The sequence below is a fragment of the Leucoraja erinacea genome, chromosome 26 (assembly GCF_028641065.1).
Source record: "Leucoraja erinacea ecotype New England chromosome 26, Leri_hhj_1, whole genome shotgun sequence".
In the NCBI taxonomy this organism is placed as follows: Eukaryota; Metazoa; Chordata; class Chondrichthyes; order Rajiformes; family Rajidae; genus Leucoraja; species Leucoraja erinaceus.
The window spans coordinates 26,878,645-26,903,300 of record NC_073402.1 but is presented as its reverse complement, the minus strand read 5'-3'; the positions used below and the strand labels follow the sequence as shown (position 1 = coordinate 26,903,300).

Genomic DNA, 24,656 nt, shown 5'->3' with positions numbered 1-24,656 from the left:
ATGACTTGACTGGATTACACAGAAATAAAGTTCTTCAACTGGCGTATGTGAGAATAATAAACCAATGCATCCATATCTTAAATTAGAATAAATTAAATGTACAAGTGTAAAATCAAGACTTCTTTCAAAAGGAAATTATATTCAACAATTAGTCTTAAACTAGTAATCAGTTAAGTGTTGAAAAATATAAACTAAAATAGCTACTCTAGTATTAGTGATGCTTATTCTATTTAATTATTAAAAACGAAGGACATTTTCATAAATCGTTCACTATTCACACCAACTTCCAGTCAAAGTTTTAAGCAAAAGAAATGTCAATTTATTTTTTCCTCAATATAAAAAGGACTATACAGTCATATTATGAAACTGAAACCCAAGCCAGAATTTCCAAGTACAGAAACTGTGTAGATTCAGATTCTGAAACAATGAGTTTGCATTCACATTGCTGAATGCATGAACCGCCAGCCTCATTTGGCTTGTCATGAAACAAGTCATGTGTGTATATACATACATCTTTTTAAACTTGCCATTACATTCTCCCTGGGAATCAAACGGTTTCTGGGCAGTAACCAAATAAAGTCAGGAGGGGTTCCTCTGCACAGGCTGTTCCTCTTTACTGAATCTCTCCAAGGTAGAGTCTTTTATCACTCGATGCAGATAGAACTGAAAGAATAAAAAAAATATATACATCTGTCAATGCAACAACCACTCAAATTATAAAACTGCTTTGCAGTGGTTCTGAAGTATTGTTTTATCTACCATTATTTGGATGCAACAAAAGCTGCACTGCATTAAATAAAGTAACATTAATAGGGGTGCTTCAATAAACCTTGCGATCACAGCAGCAAGCCGACCAAAATAAATGTTTCTGGCAAACCATCAAACAGATTGAAATTACACGCTCATAAAGTTTATTACATTACAGATTATTCATTATTTTCTCAAATCACCTTAGAATATATGTAGCTTTTTCAAGGATTTTAAAGTTTTCTAAACAGTTTGCGATTCAATGAAAATGGGCTTGAGCAACACCAAATCAGTAAGGAATCTTTTGCATATATAGTAAAAGGGAGAAAGATTTTAACTAACATCTGTGATATTGATATATTTTAAAGTGCTTTACAGTCAATGAATTACAGCAAGTGTTTCAGAGTAGAAGTAGGTTAGGGGTCAGGAGGGATCGAGGTAATGCTTCCAGCGCATCCAAGGTCAGCTGAAGGAGGCGCCCCCGGGACACAGAGGCAGCCGGGCGAGGAGAGGGACGTTGGATCGCGTGCCAAGATGGTCGAGGGTGACGGAGGAGGCCCCACAGCAGCCTGGGGCTTACCTGGGTCGGGACCCGCTCCAATACTTCGAGCTTGTGCACTGGACTTTGGACTTCTGTAAATCGCGCCAAATTATGGCAACTCATAAATGTGTGATGTTATGCAAAAATAATTTCACTGTGCAGTGCATACGTGACAATAAAGAACCATTGAACCATAGAACCAAGAAGCCATCAAACAATCAGCAGCAGAAGCCAGGATACGAACGCCCACTCCATTTCAGCGCCGACAGAAGACATCTTAGAATCTTTGTTTAACCTCTCTGAAAGCACCCCAATAATACAACACTTACTGATCGGTTCTTCAGGATGAAATGCCACCTCATTCACTGAGCCTGCATGTCCTGGTAACTTATACAGAATTCTTCGTGATGTTGTATCCCAGACATACACAAACCTAAAAGAAATAATGTCAACATTCACCGCCGATGGGTTTAATAATCTTTTTTCCCCCCCACATTTTCAACAGCTTTAATTTACAAAGATTATTTAATTCAGTCAGAATTTTAGAACCTGCAGACTTTCACTATAAGCTGTTGCGCACTGTTAAGCAAAATATTGTTGCAGTGAATTTAATTAAAATTTCCTATTACTTCACAAATGAAATTTAAATGATTTCCATCACTCTTTATTCCTGAAATTACAAGGATATTCAAAACACAGTTCAGTTATCAGGGAAATTATAGATTTAAAGATAATACATACAGCCCAAAGTCTGATAAGAATTAATATTTACCTGTCTGCAGATCCAGCTGCTATTTTGCTTCCATCAGTTGACCATGAACATCTCAAGAGGTTCTAAAAGAGATTGCATGTTGTCATATTTGGCATAAAAGCATTCATTTAAAAACAGACGTATTCTGACTTGCAAACTAAATGTTTACTCCTCAGTTGACCAATAATTCACAGAGCAACTGATTCCAAATATTAAAATTATACAACAAAACACTCCATGATCTACAGCACTTGTTTATATTATCAAATCAGAAATCATTAAGCTTCGAATGTAACCAGCTATGATAATGAAAATCAGAATAATAATAATCAAAAGTACACAAAAACGCTGGAGAAACTCAGCGGGTGCAGCAGCATCTATGGAGCGAAGGAAATATTTGACGTTTCGGGCAGAAACCCTTCTTCTTCAAATAATTAAAACCGTTGGTTTAGTTTAGTTTATTAGTAACCCTTTGGCCCAATGAATCAGTCCCGACCAGCGATCCCCACACACTAACACTATCGTACATACACTAGGGACAATTTACAATTTTCACCAAGCCAATTAGCCTACAAACCTGTCTTTGGAGAGTGGGAGGAAACTGGAGCTCTCGGAGAAAGCCAGGCAGGTCATGGGGAGAATGTACAAACTCTGTGCAGACAAGCACCCGTAGTCAGGATCAAACCCGGAAATATGTAAGACATTGCACTGTAAGGCAGCAACTCGATCGCTGCGCTACAGTGTTGTTTTAATTTAGTTTTCCGTTCTCAGCGAAAATAAATCCAATCATCGTGTTACAAATTCCAAAATAGATGCAATTCCTGCTTCATATTCTCAAAGTACAGTAGTGCCATTATGTTATTTTTGATTGACAATGCTAACGCAGATAATTGAAAAATAAAGACACATACCTTTTCAAAGTTGTGCACATTGCCTTGGAATATTTTTACACATCTCTCTTTTGGAGCGAATGGTCTCACATCCCAGACTCGCACTGTAAATCAAATCATAGTTTGCAATCAACTTTTGCTTTATTCAAAAGTAATTTTTAATAAAAATGCAGCATAAGCAATAAAGATTCCAGGCAGAGTTTATTGTTTGGCTCGCTTCAATCTCCATTCATTTACCATAGTACAACACCAACAAGGTAAAAACTAAACACAAGGCAGCTTCACTTTGTTCTCCTTCCCCCATTTTGGGAACTATGGCAATTTGTGCAGAGGTGTGGTTGTACCACAAACAGAATGGAAATATATAATGGCATAATGTTCCCAAAGTTTCATATTCTGCAAGGTCACCAATTTTCTGATCCAAGCAGTTAGTTATTTGCAACTGATTGGCCACTGTTAGCACACATTCAGTGGGCAAACATTAAGCAGATGATATTTGACCAAATGAATGTGTCATTTTCACTGGGACGGAGGCGATTCTAGATTTCAGTACTATTCCAAGATGTCAGTTTATAACCTAAATAATTTGAGGAAAGCTGCGTCTTAAAGCATTGCGAAAGCAAGTTCATCAGTAATATACAAAATGTAGTGAAGCTGGAACGTGAATGAGAAATGGGGAAGAAAAGTTGAGCCAAATAGTTTAGACAAGGAACTGGCAGACACAATGCCTGCCATATGGGCTGTAACATTCAATGACTTGCCATTTGTGGGATCTCATGAGCAAATTTTCAGCCAAAGCAAAGTTGCCTCCTTAAAAAAGAGGCACAATTCAATGGTTCCGTAAAAGTTATTTTGAGACATCAACTGGATGTGATAACCTATTGAAAACTATGCAAACAGCAACCTTTCATACAAGATTGCCAAAAAGTCACAGGATTGTTTATCAACTCATGACTTCATACTCCAAGGTTACTGAATCAAACAGCTAATTCTTCTTCTTTTGAAAGGTACATTTTCTTACCTGTATTGTCCATAGAATTAGAAAGAAGATAAGAGCCATCACCACTTAGTGCCAAGCCAGTCACCGAGTCTGTATGACCACGCATGGTATAGATTAATTTGTTTTGTCGGAGGTCCCAAACCTAAATTGAAAAGTAGGTAATTTAAATTGAAATCGGTAGATAATCGATCCTTGCAATATTTAAGAAAGTCTCAAAATCTACAATAGCAGATTTTCTTTTATTTCTGGTGTTTACAGCAAAGCAAACAATGCCATGAGTTTTAAAATCGCACGCATTTTGCATTTATACTCTGGATTCTGCATCATGTATCAGAATATGGAAATCTTCGTACAAATGCAGTGTAGCTTTTCCCAAAAATAATTTTGAGATCAACATATTGAGTTGTGATAAGTTAATCAATATGATCAATTCATGTCTAGGTTTCTTATTTTTGGCAAGGGTTCCGACTTGTTTTTCCAAGAGTTTTATTCAATGTACAATGGATACACACAGCATTCCATATAAAATAGATTCGATCGTGATCCTCTTAAGATGTTCAAATCCAAAAACCACTTCTGCGATAGTTTCACATTTTACTTATTTCCCTTTAACAGCTTCGGCGATGGGTAAACAAAATGAAGATAGAAAAGGCAAGATGACAATCTTTGCACTTGCCCTTCGAATCCAAATGTGCAAGATCCCAAACTAGAGAATAAACTATGTTCAGAAACACGTGCATGATACGGTTTGTAGGAAAGAACTGCACATGCTAGTTTAAATCGAAGGTAGACACAAAATGCTGGAGTACCTCAACGGTACGGGCAGCATCTCTGGAGAGAAGGTATGGGTGAAGTTTTGGGTCGAGACCCTTCTTCATGATACGGTAATTTTTTTCCCCTTCCATCAATGTTCTCCCATTCCAATTGGTATGGAGTGCATGTTGGACATTTCATGGATTGCGGCGTTGATATCTTGACAGCAGACAGTGCAATGAGAAGGGGCATATAGAGTTCAATCTTGCCACTAAATATACACAGGATGTTGTTTAACAATTTGGAGCGGGTATTTTGTCAATCACTAGGAGTGAATAGGCAGCACTGCCACTGACTATATTCTAAAGAATATCAGATTTAGTCTGCAGATGATAGTGACTTCTGGAAGCTCTCCAATACAATCTGAAAAGATACAGTAGCTCAAAGCTGGACTCTGTGGGGTGCTGTTAACCATGAACAGCAGCAATGTACAGCACCACAATATGGCCCAGCATATCTCGCTCTCAGCCATAATCATTCGGCCAAGAACATTAACCATGGTTCAATTAAGATTGTGAAGGGCAAGCTGCAAAGTAAAATTGAGGTGCAAATCTGAAGTGGCAATATAGAACTACATGCATGCTAAACAATAAAAGCAGAGTGCAATAGGCAAAACCAAGTAATCTTACAAGCATCAAATTAAATCCTACCATGTTTCATTACGAATAGTGGACAAAAACAATTACCTGGAGGCAGCAGCTCCATTGACATGTGGTCAAAAATACAGTGGAAGCATTTGCGACCATGTTAGGTCAAAAGTCCTTGGTGCATGATCCATATTGGCTTCCTCCTAACATCACCATCAGAGAAGCCAGTCTTTGGTCAATTCCATTCACGCCACATGACATTAACAAATAGCTAATGCATTGAATACAGCACGGGCCATGGGACCAGTCAATATACTGGCTGAAGGACCGACAATCTTGCTCCAGACTGGCCACACATTTAGCCAAACAATCCCCGAAACTGAACCAGCACAAGGAAAGACCAGAGGCAAGAGCAAGTGACTTGCATCCTCACACCCAAATATCCAATCATCTGCAAACACAAATCAATGCAAGGGGGGCGTGGATCTCCTGCCGCACTCAATCTCAAAACTATCCTGGATGAGGCAGGCTCTGTGTATGTGATCCTGCGCACACCAATAAAATCCACTCCCTCCACTGCCAGAGGATGTATAATCTACTAAATGCATGCAGTTACTTGTCCTTACAACTCCAAGATCACCTTCCAAACCTGCCATTCCTACCAACTAGAACAATGGCTTCAGGGACATGGAATCAATACCATCTCCAGATTCTCCACCAAGTTGCACAACATTCTGACGTAAATATATTGTCATTTCTTCAGAGTTGCTGGGTCTAAATCTACGAACTTCAAAATTTCAAAAAAAAACAAGCAAGAATGTCATTGTCCTATCTGGGACACATAACAATAAACTCTCTTGAATTCTTGAATATTCTTAAAATATGAAACCGAATGAAACACAAAAATTCAAGACACTAGCTAACCCAGATAAAGTTCACCAATCTTCCCATCCGAGCGCCCTCCAGCTAACCCCCACTGAAAAAAAGAGTTGGACAACAACAGGTTAAGAATTAGCTGTGGCCTACAATACAGCATAATATTCTATTAAAATACCATGGGCATTGAGATGAGGTATCGGAAATTTTCTTTGAGGAATAAACAATTCACTAGAACAAGAGCCTTTCACGAAAACACCCATGGGTTTTCTACCAGAGAGCATCAAAAGCCGCACAACAGGTCTTGATAATACCACTATGGTATGTGTGAAGCTGAATGTTGGAAGATTATTCAGCTAGTTAGAAATGGAACTAAACTGATACTCTTTGGAGAATAGTCTGCAGCATCAACAAAATTTCAGGTGCACAAAATATTTTGTGGGTTCCAAATCATTTGACCTATTGCTATAGAAACCTGATTATTAAACACAAAATCAAACCACATCAGTGTGCAATCAAAAATGAAAATGGTGGAAATACCAGGTCACAATATGAAAAAGAGCAGAAGCTAAGAAATTCTGGAAAAAATAAATCAGCTTTTGCTTTTTTTAAATACTTTTTTATTATGATTTCAGTGTTATATTCCTGCAAATAAATTATTCACTTCAAAGTGCATCTTACCTTAATGTCGTTATCAATACCACCAGAGATAATCTGATCGCTTGTGTCATTAAATGTCGCTGCTAGCACTTGGTACGTGTTTTGAAACGTATGGATTGCAGCCTTCTTCCGAATGTCCCATAGCTGGGTTCAGAAAAATAAATACAATTTAGCCGTTGCCATATATTTTGGATTACAAAAGTAGTAAGCAAGGTAAAGGATAAACTGTAAAGGGCAAAAGAGAAAGTCCTTCAGAATGCAAAACAATTTGCCATTAAAGAAATAATCTTCCTTTAACATCACCTTTCACAAATTTTAGCAATTACAGCTTGCAAGTATGTAGTCCAGACAATATATCTTTCATATTTTTCTTTTTTTTTTGGATAGTTAACATTTTTAAGAATACAGTTCATTTGTTGTCAATAATCTTCTGCTGCTTGTTCAAATGGCAATTCCTGATGTACAAAACCAGACTCTGGCTGTCAATGGGATAAGGCACGATATCCACACAGATCTCATTCTTACCCAATTCACACTTCCTAACAAGGAATAAATCAACAACCATCGGAAGTGGAAATTACAGCAAACCCCTTGCACCTTCATCCTTTCACTTGAGTTAATGATAACATGGAACTGCATTTATAATTAAAATATGCAAAATCAGAAGTCCCAAGACAAAAATCTGGGACGTATACAGCCTGTCCAACTTGTGTTAATTAGATAAACTCCAATCATCAGCAGGGCTCAAATATTCAGACATAAATGTAGATTATACTTCTTTTGTGCTAGTATCTTTCAGTCCTTTTGAACTGGTGAACAAATTCTTCTAGCTTTTACTAGTTTCAGTAAACCGGAGGATCAGGAAATCTGATGTTAAATTGCAGTCACCTTCACTGTCCCATCGTCGCTTCCTGTACACACCAACTGTGGCCCCCGTCTGGCTGGATAGCACGAATTCACGAAGGATGTGTGACCTTTCAGTCTCTTTATTCTTTCACCCGTTTCACTGTCCCACACTGCTACAGTTTTGTCTGTTGATGCTGAAAAAAGCATGCTGAGAATAAAACAAATCAAAATAAATCGATGAACAGTAGGCCAACAGAAGGTGGGAAAGTATATAATTTTATTAATAGATGTGCACTTTATTTTACTTGATGAAATTTAGTTAATTTATGAGATTTTTTGGTTCATTTGCAATTCCTGCTCAATGCCTTGCGTTGAGCAAAAATAAAAAGGAATCAGCATAGGATCAGTGAAAATGATTGCCTGATGGTCAACACGGACTCGGTGAGCCCGTTTCTGTGATCGATGACCATAATAAATTAAAGTAGTTTGACACCAAATTTTAAACCATACGAAAAAAGAGAAGGTAGCGAAGTAGTTCCATAATTTTGAGATTCATGAGATGGTGAAATCACCAAAGTAAGGATAGGGCGAGGCAAACTTATTGAATGGTGCTTTTGTTTCGTGGTGAAATAAAAATGAGCAGATTTGAAGATTTTGAATCAATCTCTTTACAAGTTGCTGCAGCTCTGAATGAACAGTTTCACTGGACCGGAAAATTAGACTACAATACATGTTGATAAAGAACAGTTTTAATCAATAAATAAACCAGGCCTCAGAACTATGACAAGTATAATATTATAGTACCTGCCATCTGTGTTATAATGCAATTCCATCACTGCTCCACTGTGACCTTTCAATGTAGCATAATTATCGCAGTCGCCATATACATTCCAAAATACTAAAAGGAGCAAGAGACAATATATGAAGGTTCAAGCTACTTGGCCTTTGTGAACTTTCCAAAACAACACAAGCTTTTTGTCACAGAAAAAATTGCAGATGCTGGAATCTTGAGCGAAACACAAAATGCTGGACGAACATAGAGGGTCAGGCAGCATCTGTGGAGGACAAGGATAGATTTAGGACCTTTCTTCAGACTGATTGGAATTCAGTCCATTCCCTCCACAGATGCTACCTGACCCAATTAGTTCCTCCAGCACACTGCCTTTTACAGAAGGTTTCAGCCACCAGCAGACAGCATAAATCTAAAGCAAGATAATTCATCAAACATACTACAAACTTCAATAGAAACTAGCAGAAAAATAATTCAGTCGAGCAGCATTCTCAGAGGGAAAAAAAATGCTTGGAAGTTCACAGGGTCAAAACATCTGCATGATGCCATTAGACCAAATGGCCTTTTGCTTTACTGTAGACAGAAATGCTGGAGAAAGTCAGCGGGTGAGGCAGCATCTATGGAGCGAAGGATTAGGTGACGTTTCTGGTCAAGACACATCTTCAGACTCAGACTTCAGTTTCGACCCGAAGCGTCACCTATTCATTCTCTCCATAGATGCTGCCTCACCCGCTGACTTTTTCCAGCATTTTTGTCTACGTTCGATTTTCCCAGTATCTGCAATTCTTTCCTAAACATTATGCTTTACCGTATTCCTTCATAGATCTGCAGCCAAAATATCCCACAGTTCTCAATCACCTCACTATTCTTGCAGCTGTGTGCAATTTCCCTGCATATTTCCTCCTGTAACTTCCACTGATAAAAGGGTCAATTGTAAAATTCCATCTGTGATCGCCCACTCCTTATTCCTCAATTCTACCCACCTCACCGGATGACCCCCAGAAATACCCTCCCCCCCCCCAAGTACCACTATCGTGCACCACCAATTAAAAACATCTCCACATTTGTGGAGTAGATGGCAGTGTTTTGGCAAGTGGCAAAGCTGGTTCTGAATCTGCAACAGCATAGCCAGGATATTGTTGAGGTCCTAGCCTTTGTTGTGAGCTGTTTCTTGATTTTGCAAACAAATTGATCAACGGCTAGCTACGGCTACCTACTCTGATGGTAGCCACCGTCGCAGGGTGTAGGGATGTATTATATATCTGACACTTCTGACAGAAGATCATTTTAAATGCTTCAAATTTGCCTTGCGTTTCAAAAGGAATGATTAAAATGTTGCCATGCGGACCATTTGCTGTTTTGTTTTCAAATAGGCTCAGGGTGTTCGCAAACCAGCATTAATACGAGTCACAATTTATCAGCTAAAACTAGTCACCATACAACCAATAATAAATTATTTTGTTACACAGCTCAATGTCACCAGATACATAAAACCACAAGCAAAGCCCTACATTTGCTCTGATGGGTGCTTTTAACATTCACACGAGACGATGAACATTTTCCCCTCACAAATATCATGCCAACATATTAGTTCATGGCTAATTCATGCCTCAATCCATTTACCCATCTATCAATAAACATACCATCAACAGGGGTTGAGGAGAAAGCAGGAGAATGTGGTTAGGAGGGAGAGATAGATCAGCCATGATTGAATGGTGGAGTAGATGATGGGCAAAATGGCCTAATTCTGCTCTTATTACATGACTTTATGACTATTTGAGAGGATATCATAGATTTCTGCTCATTCTCTGCAGAAAAAATGCTTTCCCATTAACTTTAAAATCTTGCAATTCTGATTTACTTTGAGAGTATAGATCTTTATGTAACCACTTATCAAATCGATTATCATTTTAAGCATCTTGATTAGAGTATATTTAAACCACATGCGAGTAGAAAATTATGAATTTCTTAAAACCATTTGCTAGATGTATAACATTGGATACTGTTATCATAGTGGCAATTGGTGGATCAATTCTCTGTGGATTAAGATGAAGATGCTCGAAACCTTTAGGCTCCTTTTCTTATAGTTGAATTCCAATTTTATTGGGAGTGGCCAACATTCCATTAACAGTTAGTTTTTGGGCCTAATTTTCAGCAATGCACACACTAAAGCTCCCATCACTTTGTTCCACCATCATTTGCATTATTTCACCCATTATGAAGGTACGATAATGTTCCTTGGATTCAAAGACCTCGTACTTGCACCATTTAATGACACCAAAGTACAGTATTTAAACTTTGGTTACAATTGATGCAGTGGAACAAAAAAATGCATCACCATTAATGAAACAATAAATCCTGTAGTTTCAAACGTAAGTAAATCTCAGTTACACCTACCAAATACAGAAAACAGTTAAAAACAGAAATACAAGTAAATAATTGCTCTCACTTACATATGAGTCGATCGAATCCTGCAGATGCCAGTGTTGATCCATTCGGGTGAAATTTACAACAATAGACTTCTCCCTCATGACCCGTTAAAAGCATTATGGGAGCTTGAAGACTCGAGGTTCTTGGGGGTCCCTATACGATTGGCAAGAAAATCAAAAGACAAAATGATCAGTAATTCTATCTGCTTCTGGGTAACTACTATCACCATGACCCCCATTATTCATAGGCCATGGGAAAATGGAAACTTCTCAACAAATTTCCAAATTAAACTGTTTCAAAGGGTTAATGATGGGCAGAATACCTTCATTCAGTCTGTGAAGGATATCCCGAACTCCCAGTCACTGTGACTTTAATTCTCCACCCTACTCCCACAACCTCGGTCTTCAACCTCCCACATTGCCCCAACAGAGCCCAACAAAAGCTTTAAGAAGGAACTGCAGATGCTGAAAAATCGAAGGTAGACAAATGTGCTGGAGAAACTCAGCGAGTGAGGAGCATCTATGGAGCGAAGGAAATAGGCAACGTTTCGGGCCGAAACCCTTCTTCAGACTGATGTAGGGTGGGGGGGGGGGGGGAGGCATGGAGAAGAAAGGAGAAAGGAAGAGGAGGAGCCCGAGGGCTGAGGGAGAGCTGGGAAGGGGAGGAGACAGCAAGGGCTACCGGAAATTGGAGAAGTCAATGTTCATGCCACTAGGGTACAAACTGCCCAAGCGGAATACAAGGTGCTGCTCCTCCAATTTCCGGTGGTGCTCACTCTGGCCATGGAGGAGGCCCAGGACAGATAGGCCGGATTCGGAATGGGAGGGGGAATTGAAGTGCTGAGCCACCGGGAGATCAGGTTGGTTAATGCGGGCCGAGCCCAACAAAGCCCAAAAAAAGCTCAAGTAACAACATCTCATCTATCTATGGGCATGTTACAATGCTTGGAACTTATTCATTTCAACAATTTCAGGTAAATGTTTTTTCTATTTTTTCCCCACTGTCCAACAGATGTGGCTGTACCAAATTAGCTCTATCATTTTGCTCCAACTGCTGAATTTTAGAAGCAGCTGTTACCTTGACAATTTTGAATGGAGTCTATCACAGGTGTCCCCTCTGTTCCCTCCACTTCCCCTTGCTGCAACTTAATCTATTCTAAAATGGGTCCTGCACAGAAACAACCTCATTCAGTTTCTGTTTTTGACATGGGCTAATGACTGGAACTAGTGAATTGCACTAGGTCAGGGGTTCCCAACCTTTTTCGTCCCGTTTACCACAGGCAACGATAATAGCACATCACAATGTTATTTCACTTATTTATAAACAACTAATGATACCAAAACCAAACACAGTCAGTCAATGAGAAAAAATATGCACAAATCCAGAATCAGCAAATTTACACCCTGGGGGTAAATTTAACCCAGGTTGGGGACCCTTGCTCTAGGTAGACACAAAATGCTGGAGTAACTCAGCAGGACAGGCAGCATCTCTGGAGAGAAGGAAAGGGTGACATTTCAGGTCTAGACACTTCTTCAGACTGATGTCAGGGGAGTGGGCGGGACAGAGATAGAATGTAGTCAGATAGAATGACCAGTGGGAGAACTGGGAAGGGGATGGAGAAAGAGGGAAAGCAAGGGCTATTTGAAGTTCGAAAAGTCAATGCTCATACTGCTGGGGTGTAGAAGATTGAGGGGGAATCTTATAGAAACTTACAAAATTCTTAAGGGGTTGGACAGGCTAGATGCAGGAAGGTTGTTGGGGAAGTCCAGAACAAGGGATCACAGTTTAAGGATAAGGAGGAAATCTTTTAGGACCGAGATGAGAAAAACATTTTTCACACAGAGAGTGGTGAATCTCTGGAATTATCTGCCACAGAAGATAGTTGAGGCCAGTTCATTGGCTATATTTAAGAGGGAGTTAGATGTAGCCCTTGTGGCTAAAGGTATCAGGGAGTATGGAAAGAAGGCAGGTACAGGATACCGAGTTGAATGATCAGCCATGATCATATTGAATGGCGCTGCTGGCTCGAAGGACCGAATGGCCTACTCCTGCACCTATTTTCTATGTTTCTATGTAAGCTACCCAAGTGAAATATGAGGTGCTGTTCCTCCAATTTGTGCTGGGCCTCACTCTGACAATGGAGGATGCCCAGGACAGAAAGGTCAGATTGGGAATGGGGGAGGGAGTTAAAGTGCTGAGCAATCGGGAGATCAGGTAGGGTAAGGTTCAGCAAAACGATCGCCAAGCCTTTAGTCTCACAGATGTACAGACGTTGGCACCTAGAACAGCAGATGAGGTTGGAGGAGGTGCAGGTGAAAAGACGATCAGGGTCCTTGGATGGAGTCGAGGGGGGAGGTAAAGGGACAGGCGGTTGCAGGGGAAAGTATCTGGGGAGGGTTTGGGTGGGAAGAGACGAGTTGACCAGGGAGTTGTGGAGGGAAAGGTCTCTGCGGAAAGCAGAATGGGGAGGAGATGGGAAGATGTGGCCAGTAGTGAGATCCTGTTGGGGGTGGCAAACGTGTTGGAGGGTTATATATTGTAGAGAATTGCTCTGGTTAACAAACAGCGTGGTCATGGGAAAATACCTGTGGAGAATAGCCGCAGGAGACAAATCTCCCTGGAGGCTCTGCACAGCAAAACAAGTATTGCAACCTTTGCAATTGGCACATTTCAATTAAAATTACTCCTATAATCACATTCTATTGATCCATTTAATTTCAGAAAAATATACAAATCAATAAAATCCACTTTTTCAATCACCATTAATTGAGACCATAATTCCTTGCATAAACTAAAAGTTAAATTTGTCGAGGCAAAGCAAATAAAAATTATCCTGCCATTATTTGATTGAAAGGTAGAGAATGTAAACAGGCCCTTCAGCCCACCAAGTCCAAACTTACCACAGATCACCTGTTCAAATTAGTTCTTTATTATTCCACTTTCACATCCAATCTCCACATGCTAGGGGTAAGCTTACAGAGGCCAATTAACCAACAAATCCACAGCACATTTGAATGTGGGAGGAAACCGGAACACTCGCAAAAAAACTTCAATGGTCAGAGGGAGACCGTACAAACACCACACCGCCAGCTCCCAAGGTCAGGATCAAACCCAGGTCATAGCATAGAGTCTTATAGCATTGAAATAGGCCTTCGGCCCAACTTGCCAACACCAGCCAACATGTCCGATCTATACTAAACACCTGCCTGCATTTGATCCATATCCCTTTAAATCTGTCCTGTCAAAATGTTTTGTAAACGTTGCGATAATACCTGCCTCAACTACCTCCCTCAACTCAAACTTCACAACATTAGTTTCACTGGAATGAGAATGCCAATAACTGAGACAAGCAGGGAAAAAGTTTATTTTTTAATAACACTGGCTATATTTATACAAGATCTGTTTAAAATATGATTTTTGGTTCATGATTCACATTGCATGCAATTCTAGCAATTTCTGCTGATCTCAGCATTACAGGGAACATTTTTTAGGCACAGTTACTGTACAATTTGCTACATGAGCCATGAGTAGTTGAACTTCTTAGCATTTAGAAATACTGCCTGGATAAACCGATTTGAATTTTTGTCATTTGGAGGGAGTTTTGTTTTAATATACAGTAAACCCTCATTATAAAGAACCTTAGAGGATATCCGTTATCCCCTAATTTGTTATAACCAAGTGCAATATAATCATTGTATGTAGTTGTAACAAAGAACTGTAGATGATGATTAATATACAAAAGGACACAAAGTGCTGGAGTAACTCAGCAGGCCAGACACATCTCTGGAGAACATGGATAGGTGCCATCGGAACTTCTTCAGACTGATTCAGTCTGCTGAGTAACTCCAGCACTTTGTGTCATTTCACCTTAAAACTAGGAGCCGATACCGCTGGCCTACACCAGCGAGCCCTTCTTCACTCACCACACATTGGTTGACGCCGCTATTATTGCGACTGACATTGTAGCGCCTGAGACCTGTGCTTTCTTCAGACTGCTGCCACTGACAGGGCGTGCTTGGCCACTGTGGGGCTTCCTCCCACCTCACCAGCTGCGGCTACTTCCTGTTGGACATCGCTTTGTCTCCACCACCACCTCCTCCCATTGCTCTGTCCACTCGGCCTTTTCGCCCCCTCCTCCTCACTGTCTCTTCCTCTTCCTTCTCCCCTGGAGTCGCCTAAATACTGCACCTTGGAAGATGTCGGCGACTGCGGGGAAGATGGAGGAGAAACAAAGTGCGGGCCAACAGGATGAAGCAGCAGCAGGTGAGAAGGAAGGGAGCCCCACAGTGACCAAGCACATCCGGTCAGTGCCAGCAGCCTGAAAAAAGTGCTGACCCCAGCGGCTACAATGCGAGCCGCGTTAACTCGCCCAGATCCTCCAGCAGCAAAGTGATGACTAGGCAACTGCAGATACTGGAATCTTGAGCAAAACACAAAGTGATGGAGAAACTCAGCAGGTCAGGCAGCATCTGTGGAGGGAATGGACAGACCACTTTCAGGTTGGTCCCTTCTTCAGACAGATTGCTCTACAGGGAAGAAAGGTGCAAAAGAGAGATGGGGACAGGACATAGCCCAGCAAGTGATACGTGGAGACAGGTGAGGGAGTGCTTGATTGACAATTGGGTAGCACAAGTTCCTCCAGGAAATTGTTTGTTACACTGGCGGCTATTCATTTATTCTATTCTTGATTATTTTATATTATCTACGTTTATGGTGTTACAGGCCTATTATGTTGTTTCAAGTAGCTCTATAGTAGTGCATAAGACAATTAAATACAAAGACGCAAAGTGCTGGAGTAACTCGGCGGCTGGCAGCATCTCTAGAAACATAGAAAAATAGGTGCAAGAGTAGGTCATTGGCCCTTTGAGACAGCCCCACCCTTCAATATGATCATTTCGGGTCAAGATCCTTCTTCAGACTTGGAATTAAACACTCTTGACTCCAAAGGTAAAGGTAGACGTTATAAGATGCAGTTACAGGATGTCACAGATGTTGCAGTCTGAAGAAGGGTCCTAAATCAAAACATCACCTATTCCTTTTCTCCAGAGATGCTGCCTGACCCACTGAGTTACTCCAGCATTTTGTGTCTATCTTCAGTGTAAATTAGCATCTGCAGTTACTTCCGACACAAGATGTTAACTCGGTATTGCTTAACCTGAGAGACGGACAAGAGGGGGGAGATCCCTGATCAGGCAACTGAACCATCCTACCAGAACTAGAGTGCAGTCCTGAACTACTGTCCACCTGATTGGAGACCATGGGACTATCTTTGATTGCACATTACTGGCTTTATCTTGCACTGGACGTTATTCTATGAAGAAGGATCTCGACCCGAAACATCACCTATTCATGCCCTTAAGAGATGCTGCCTGTCCCGCTGAGTTACTCCAGCTTTTTGTGTCTTTCTTTGGTGTAAATCAGCATCTGCAGATCCTTTCTACACATTCTCTTATCGTGTACCTGTATACTGACTGTAATCGTTCGTGTACCTGTATACTGACTGTAATCGTGTATTGTATTTCCACTGTCTGGTTAGCACGCAACTAAAGCTTTTCACTGTAGACAATAGACAATGGGTGCACGAGTAGGCCATTCGGCCCTTCGAGCCAGCCATTCAATGTGATCATGGCTGATCATCCCCAATCAGTACCCCGTTCCTGCCTCCTCCCCATAACCCCCGACTCCCTGTTTTTAAGAGCTCTATCTAGCTCTCTCTTGAAAGCATCCAGGGAACCTGCGCCCACCTCTGAGGCAGAGAATTCCACGGACTCACAACTCTGTGAGAAAAAGTGTTTCCTCGTCTCCGTGACAATAAACTAAACTAAACGAAACTGTCTCCGAACTAATTCAGGAGCGCAGCCTGAAGAAGGCGCTCGAGTGAAGACGGATGCTGTCTGTCTCGTTAAGTTACTCCAGCATTTCGTGTCTGTCTGTCTTCGGAGAGCGGCAGTAACGTGGCCGCCGCCGCCGCCGGGCCCGAGCTGAGCTGAGCCGCCCACATTCGCTCTCTCACTCACTCACCGCCTGCAGCACGGCCTGTTGCGGGCCCCCCTGTACCGGGGGCAGCAGGTCGTTGCGGGGGCGCTTGGCCTGCACCAGCGCCATCTCCTGCGCCTTGCGCTTCTGGTCGATCATCTCCTTGTCTTCGCCGCTCCGACAGCCCGTCGTCAAGGGCCTGTCCCCCACCTCCCAACAACGCGCCGCCTCATTGCCCGCCGCCGGGGTGAGGGGGTCAACACTCCTCACCTCTCGGCCTGATTGGTCCGATCCTCCGTCACTCACAGCCCTTGTGAGGGCGGGCTCTCAAATCTGCGCGCTGATTGGCCAGCCGTGACGTCATTTGCAGCGGTATCGTTGAGTAAGACCCTTCCCCATTGGTTGTGTTTGGAGCGGAGGTAAGATGGTGGTCGCTGGGTGAATTCTGTCTGTCTGTTCTCAATTAGTTTTGTTTTGTGAAGTTGCTGCCTTGTAATTGTAGCTGGATGTTATGCTGCAGTTTATAGTTTAGTGGTTAGTATCCGTGAGGAGCTATTGTTGTGCTTTGGTGTCACAAGAGACTGCAGAGGCTGGAATGTGGATGGAGAGGGAATACAAGGGTTACTTAAAGTTAGATACATCAATATTCATGCTGCTGGGTTGTAAGCTGCCCAAGCGAAATATGAGGTGTTGTTCCTCCAGTTTGCGTGTGGCCTCACATTACTCAATAGGGTATCTGTGGATGGAAATAAGATTTGGTTGCCATTTCAGGTCGAGATCCTACTTCATCCTTTTAACCTCCACAAATGCTTCCAACTCCCCGAGTCTCCGGCAGATTGTTGCTCTAGATCCCAGCCTCTATAAGATGCAGCTTGTATTTTAGTGATTGACGTCTGCGAGGAGTTATTGTTGTACTTTGGTGACACAGGAAACTGCAGAGGCTGGAGCCTGGAGCAACAATCTGCTGGAGGGACCCAGCAGATCGAGCAGAATCTGTGGAGGGTAAAGAGATGAAGCACGGTCTTGTCCTGAAACGTCAACCAATCTATTTCCATCCACAGATACTCTGTTGAGTTCCCCTAGTAATGCGGTCAGTGGGCGGCAATATATCTGCAGGAAAAAGGAATGCAGATGCTGGCTTACAAAGAAAAAGACACTGGATGGATAGACAATGAGTCGGGTCAGGAATATCACCTTGGTGATGAGCTCATTTTGGTTGCATATAACTGGTTTGCTCTCAGTACCAGGAGCTCCGCCCTGTCAAATGTTGTTAACTGACACATCCAACGTGCAGGACTATGAGCTAAGCTCATTGATACCCATAGATACAGGGTACAGCTGATGCAAAGGCTCCGTGCGGAAAAGGCACAATTTGGGGCTAATCTTGTGTTAAAATACTTAGTGTTGGGAACATTTGGAGAAAAACATTGATATAACCTAACACATTGTACCCAGCATTGTGATATGTAGGTACAATGAATACAATACATATATTTGCACATTTTATGAATGAAGTAGATTTTGTGGATTAAATAGCTATTGTTGGGCATTGAGATGGCTTCCTGAAGGAGATACTGAGCAATTAGGATGAGATATATCTGTAACAATGTTGTGTTAGCAACATGACCAGTAATGTAACTGCAGCCTTAAATATACACAAATCTGATGTTCAGTTGGATGAACAAACATGAATATGAAAAATAAGAACAAAGGGACATTGGACTGCACGAGAACTGTGTAATAATTTAGGTGTTATTGTGGTGAGCACTCTCATCATATCTGAATCGGAAGATGCCAAATTCTCCTCACAAAAATGGGTTTACAGTAAGGTCTGGCATGGATTTGAATGGCTGAATGACCTCTAATGTTATGAGAAATATGGAAACATAAAAGTAAAATTGACATATTATGATTGTAGGCCATGTTTATTTGTCTAATAAATATTTAATTGGTGTGAGTTTTGGGAACCTCAACCAATTCTATGCCCAAAGCAGGTCTCCCCACTACGGAAAGCAGGTCTCCCCTACACACCTACAAACTTTTTATAGGGGGACAATCGAGAGCACATTAACCTACGGCATCACTTCCTGGTTCGGAGCTGCATGTCGTACGAACGGCACCAACTAGACAGGATTGTGAAGACCGCCAGCAGGATTATTCACTCCCTTTCCTGCTGGACATATACAGGAAGAGATGTATCAGCAGAGCCATCTCCATCATCAAAGACCCCTACCACCCATCGCATCACATATTCTCCATCCTGCCATCTGGGAAGAGGTACAGGAGCATTAGCTGCAAAACCAGCAGGATGCTCTTCAGCTTCTTCCCGCAGGCTATAAGACTGATAAACGGACTTTGCTCCCTGCCAAAGTATCGCGCACCAACCACCAACCTGGACACACTGCAGCAGAGCCACTGTCGTGCCGCTGCCGATCGGAACGCCTGTTGATGTTTAGTAAAGAGTAGAGTGTTTAATATGTTCATGATATATGTATTTTTATTTCTATTTTTGTTTTTTACTGCACACTGAAGACACTGGTTGAGCAACGTTTTTTTGTTTCCTCTGGGTATGTGAGTACTCGGGAAAATGACAATAATGATATACTAAAAAGGAAAGTCTAGATTTAGTTTTCAGTCAGAGGCTTTGATTAAGAATGCATATAAAGTTTTGAATCCCACAAATGTTATTTACATTTAAGGTTGCCTGGCAAATTCATGAAGAATATTTCATGAGGAGGTTTAATATTAGACAAGGGCGTGAAGAGAGAAATAGAATGGTCATTCCAGAAAATAGGTTTTGTTTTGTGAAATGTTGGCAAAGCAAATAATCACTGGAATGTAACAGTAATTACGGCATAAGAGCTGCCTCAGTTCTTACTGCATCAGTTTTTATTCACGAGTAGTTGCTCTACTCAACAGCCAAAAATCTGTAGCCTCCCTTTGATCTGGTATTTTGTTGGTTCACATGCTTGATCAAGTCAAGTCAAGTTTATTTGTCACATACACATACGAGATGTGCAGTGAAATGAAAGTGGCAATGCTCGCGGACTTTTGTGCAAAAGACAAACAACAAAACAACCAAACACAATTATAAACACAATCATAACACACATATTCTTTTACATAATAAATAATGGAAGGAAAAACGTTGGTGTTCAATGGTGTTTTATCATTGATGTCTTATTATTATTAATGCTTAGTGTTTTCTGAGTCATTCGTAACTGTCACTGTAAGTCATGTTGTTACTTGCAGGCGGAGCACCAAGGCAAATTCCTTGTATGTGAATACTTGGCCAATAAATTTACTTGCTTAATTTAGGGATCATTTGATTTTCTAGTGAGAGAAATGACAAGGCTGGAATGAAAAAATCATTCCCTCCTCATAAGTGGATGAATGTGACTTTATTAACATATTATCACATACTGAGAGCAAATATTTGTATTACTTGCATATGTTTTTCTTCATCTAGATCCTCTTGTGGAGAGAAAAATGAAAAGAAAAAGTATTTCTGGCATATATGTATACCATAACTACCTTCTGAAGAATTCTGCAAGATCCCTTTTTTAGCAGACAACCTGTTGCATAAAGATGGAAGACATACCTGAAATATACACTATCTCCGAGGGCGAGGTACATTGTAATTGCTTCAAACATACACACATTTAATTCAATTGCTATTAACTGTTTAAAATTAAAATGTCAACTTTTTCTTTAGGTTGCAACCGTAACGGAATATGGAGCATTTATTAAGATTCCTGGTTGCAAACGGCAAGGTGTAGTATCTATTACTGTTTTGTATATTGGCAGCATGCTTGTAATGATACACAAATCTTTGCCTCTCTCTGAATGAATATAATCTTTAATGCAACATTAATTTTCAAATTAAGTAATAGCAGCAATGTGAAATGTTACCAGTTATATATTTTTACCAAATTTAAGATGGCTAACCCAACTACATAACTCAGAACTAGAAAGGGAGCGGTGTGCTATGTCGAAACAGGGCAGGACATGGGTCAGGGGTTGTGGGGATTACAATTACAGTCAATGTACTTAATCCTTATTTTCTTTTACAGGTCTTGTCCACAAGTCACAAATGTCAGCAGGACGGGTGGATAATCCATCTGAGATTGTGGATGTTGGAGAAAGGGTCTGGGTTAAAGTAATTGGGAAAGAGGTACAAGATCCTTCTGCTACGCATTTTATCTCAACTCTTTTCCTCTGATAATCTGCAGGATAAATATTCAAAAGGAAACTAAAGCAGATCTGGTAATCTGAAATGATTTCCATGGAACGAAGGAGATTGTGATAGACCATAAGTGATAAGAGTAGAATTAGGCCATTCGGCCCATCAAGTCTACTCCGCCATTCAATCATGGCTGATCTATCTCTCCCTCCTAACCCCATTCTAATATGACATGTTTCAGATATACAAATTATTAGGGGTATAGTTAGAGTAGATTGCAGGAAATACTTCTCTATAACAGAGGTTGAATAAAACTACAGGACATAAATGTGCAACTGGTCGGTATGCATGTGGTTCAGCGAACGGCCTGTTACTGTACTGCATGCCTGTGATTCTATACATATAACTTTTTACGTGGTGCTGCTTTCCTGTTCATAGGTTTATTTACTGTGGTTGATAAGTTTTAAAGTCTAGAATGCGTTCATCTGAGGCAGTGAGAGTGAGCATTTTTTCAAATAAACCTAAGGATGGAAATTTGTCTTTGATTGTTTGTGCTAAATGTTCACTATTGAAGTCAAGAGAATTATTTTTTTTTGCAAGTGTCCAATGCCAATCTGTTACTAAATTATGCATTTACCTCGTGATCAAGGATAGATTTCTATGCTTCAGTGAATGTAAAACAACAACTTAAACCAACCTTATATTTTAGGTAAAGGATGGCAAAGTCAAGATCTCTCTTTCAATGAAGTGTGTTAATCAAGGATCTGGGATGGACATCGATCCAAATAATGTGGCTCTTGAGTATGTGTTTCTGTTAATGAATTTAACTTATTTGTTCAAAAAGCACGCACTGGGAATTTGAATTATTCCAAAACGTACTTCTGTTTCATTCAGGGCTATTTGAGCATTATCTCGTCACTGTCATCCTTCTCTCCACAATGCTTTGTGTTTTCGTGTTATCCCAGTGGTATGAATATTGATTTCTCTCACTTCAGGTAGCCCCAGCACTCCCTCTCTCTCTCTCTCTCTCTCTCTCTCTCTCTATCCCTCCCCCACCCAAGTCGCACTAGCTTCTCGTTTTCACCCTACAACAGCTTGTTTCCTTTATCATCATTGCTATTTTTGCATTTTTTTTGTTCATTGTTCTTTATCTCTCCACATCATCGTCTATATCTCTCGTTCCCCTTATCATTAACCAGTCTGAAGAAGGGTCTGGATCCGAAACGTCTCCCATTCCTTCTCTCCAGAGATGCTGTCCCGCTGAGTTATTCCAGCTTTTTGTGTCTATCAAAAAAAGTAATTTGCCTTATGGGGAAAGAAATGTCATGCTTTAACGCACACAAAAATGGAACATAATATTTGTAGATGATAGATATTAAATTAATAATTGTGACTGTTTACAGTCAGGATGAGAGGAGAAAACGCACGTTCAAGGACTTCACAACGCAAAGGATAACACTTGAAGCTGTACTGAACACACTTTGCAAAAAGTGTGGATGTAAAGGTACTTATTACATGCATTATTGTTCATATTCAATCAAATGTTTCTTTGAAAAAAATACAGATAAAATGGAGCTGATGTTAGTTTTAGCAGAATTAAATAGAGACCAGTAAATTGCTTTGAATGTTTAAACTCCGGAGTTACAAATGAGTTTATTTATCCTTTTGAGACTATTAACTAACTATCTATGAGAGCAAGCATTTTGTAGATGCACAGTTGATTTTTGTAATGATCACATCAAACAAAATCCAGCTTGATTCCACTGACTGAAGGTGAGAGGAACACGCAGCTGGAGTTGAGTTTGCTTGGGTGTGTTTGGGAATTGGTTTGAATTTTCCTTTGTAATTTACAAAATTATTTCAGTGGTAGAGTTTCTTGATTAGTACGGGTGTCAGGGGTTATGGGGAGAAGGCGGGAAAATGGGGTTAGGAGGGTGAGATAGATCAGCCAGAATTGAATGGCGGAACAGACGATGGGCCGAATGGCCTAATTCTGCTCCTATCACTTATGACCTTATGAGTTTCTGCCTGACAGCGCCAGAGACCCGGTTCAATCTTGACTACGGGTGCTTGTCTGTATGGAGTTTGTAAGTTTTCCCCGAGATATTTGGTTTCCTCCCATACTCCACAAGGACATACAGGTTAGTTGGCTTCATATAGATGTAAATTGTCCCGAGTGTGGGTAGGATAGTGTTCGTGTGCGGGGATCACTGGTCGGCGTGGACTCTGGGCCGAAGGGCCTGTTTCCGCGCTGGATCACTAAACTAAATTTTCATTGATTGATGTGTAAATGCAGCCAGCAGCACATTCTAAGTTTGATCTACAATGCCTGGGTGTGTGAAATATGTATATGATGCTGTTAATGGATTTGAGTACTTTTTTTTCAGTGAATACACCTTGCAGAGAATTGGTCAGGCTCTTATTGAACGAAAATTCCAGTTTAATCTATCTCTCCCACTGGAGAGGATAACACCAGGATAGTGAATCATTTGGCTTAAGTATTAATGCAAGTAGAAAACCAGGGAGCACTTTCTTTGAACATAAAAATTAGGGGAACATAAATTAATTCTCGAAGCACCACCAATCTCTTTATAGGCCACAAGACGGAAGAGGCTATAAATTTAAGGAAGAGCAGTAAAGTAGTAACGTTTATAATAACTTCCTTTGAATTAAATTTCAAAATGGATTGCATGCAGGTTGTCTGAGAATCCTTGAAACAGCGGCAATTCAGTAGGTTACATTTTATTATAATCAGCATTTGCAAAAGTGCAAGGAGTTTTTGGCTTGGAAAATCAAATATGGGGTTTGTAATTTGAGAGTGTGTAGAAAAGGAACTGCAGATGCTGGTTTATAACGAAGATAGTACACAAAGTACGGAGTACTCTCAGAGAGGTCATGCAGCATCTCTGTAAAAAAGGGATGGGTGAGTTTTTGGGTCCGAGACCCTTCTTCATTTGGGGAGTGCTGGTGTTTTTGCAGCAGGTTCACTTCGACTATTTCTATGGGAAGCTCAGATATTTATCCTGAGGTTGAGGGTTTACTCCGTGTGTCGGGCGTCTCTGCCAGGCTGTATCATTGTGCAGGCCTGTCTTCATACCCAATCCATTTAGTGCACCTAATTGTAAGGTCCGGTGAAAGCACTGACCAGAAACTCCAACTGGACCAGCCATTTAACCTAAACCTTTGTAAAGTGCAGAGCAAAGGCAGGATATCCTCCTGACACTAGACGTGTAAAGCCACACATTACACATGACACTGTACACTTGTAAAGCCACACGATTCCGCCACACCTCAGGAGCACGATGTTGTTGTGGTCCATTAGCCTGGATGAGTACATCTCCAGCAACAACGCAAGAAGGTTGATACCATCCAGTATAAAAGCAACCTTTGTGAATGGAACCTCATATGCCGCACCTAAATATTAATCCCCCTCTGCCATGTTAGCACACAATTGGATTAAAATGAAGTGATGTCCAAAGTTCTGTTCAGTGTTAAATGCAAATGGAATGAAAACGTAGCTGCTTTGTATTGGAATGACAATTTAGACTCGTTGACCGTAAGAAAAA

General features: G+C 40.8%; 2 protein-coding genes across 2 annotated transcripts; one reads left to right on the top strand and one right to left on the bottom strand.

The window, feature by feature from the left end:
• Window positions 1-296: 296 nt before the first annotated feature.
• LOC129709872 (U5 small nuclear ribonucleoprotein 40 kDa protein) lies at window positions 297-17,115 on the bottom strand. The gene is made up of 10 exons (XM_055656506.1): window positions 16,953-17,115; window positions 10,955-11,084; window positions 8,516-8,609; window positions 7,754-7,919; window positions 6,887-7,009; window positions 3,951-4,071; window positions 2,951-3,033; window positions 2,061-2,122; window positions 1,618-1,721; window positions 297-663 (listed from the first exon to the last, which is right to left on the bottom strand). The coding sequence occupies exons 1-10, from the start codon at window positions 17,064-17,066 to the stop codon at window positions 614-616; spliced, it is 1,047 nt and encodes a 348-aa protein (XP_055512481.1). The 5' UTR covers window positions 17,067-17,115; the 3' UTR covers window positions 297-613.
• Window positions 17,116-17,316: 201 nt separating this feature from the next.
• Window positions 17,317-22,719, top strand: LOC129709874 (zinc finger CCHC domain-containing protein 17-like). Its single transcript, XM_055656509.1, has 6 exons — window positions 17,317-17,441; window positions 20,377-20,537; window positions 20,623-20,680; window positions 20,981-21,081; window positions 21,800-21,891; window positions 22,494-22,719. The coding sequence occupies exons 2-6, from the start codon at window positions 20,496-20,498 to the stop codon at window positions 22,702-22,704; spliced, it is 504 nt and encodes a 167-aa protein (XP_055512484.1). The 5' UTR covers window positions 17,317-17,441; window positions 20,377-20,495; the 3' UTR covers window positions 22,705-22,719.
• The last annotated feature ends 1,937 nt before the right edge of the window (window positions 22,720-24,656 follow it).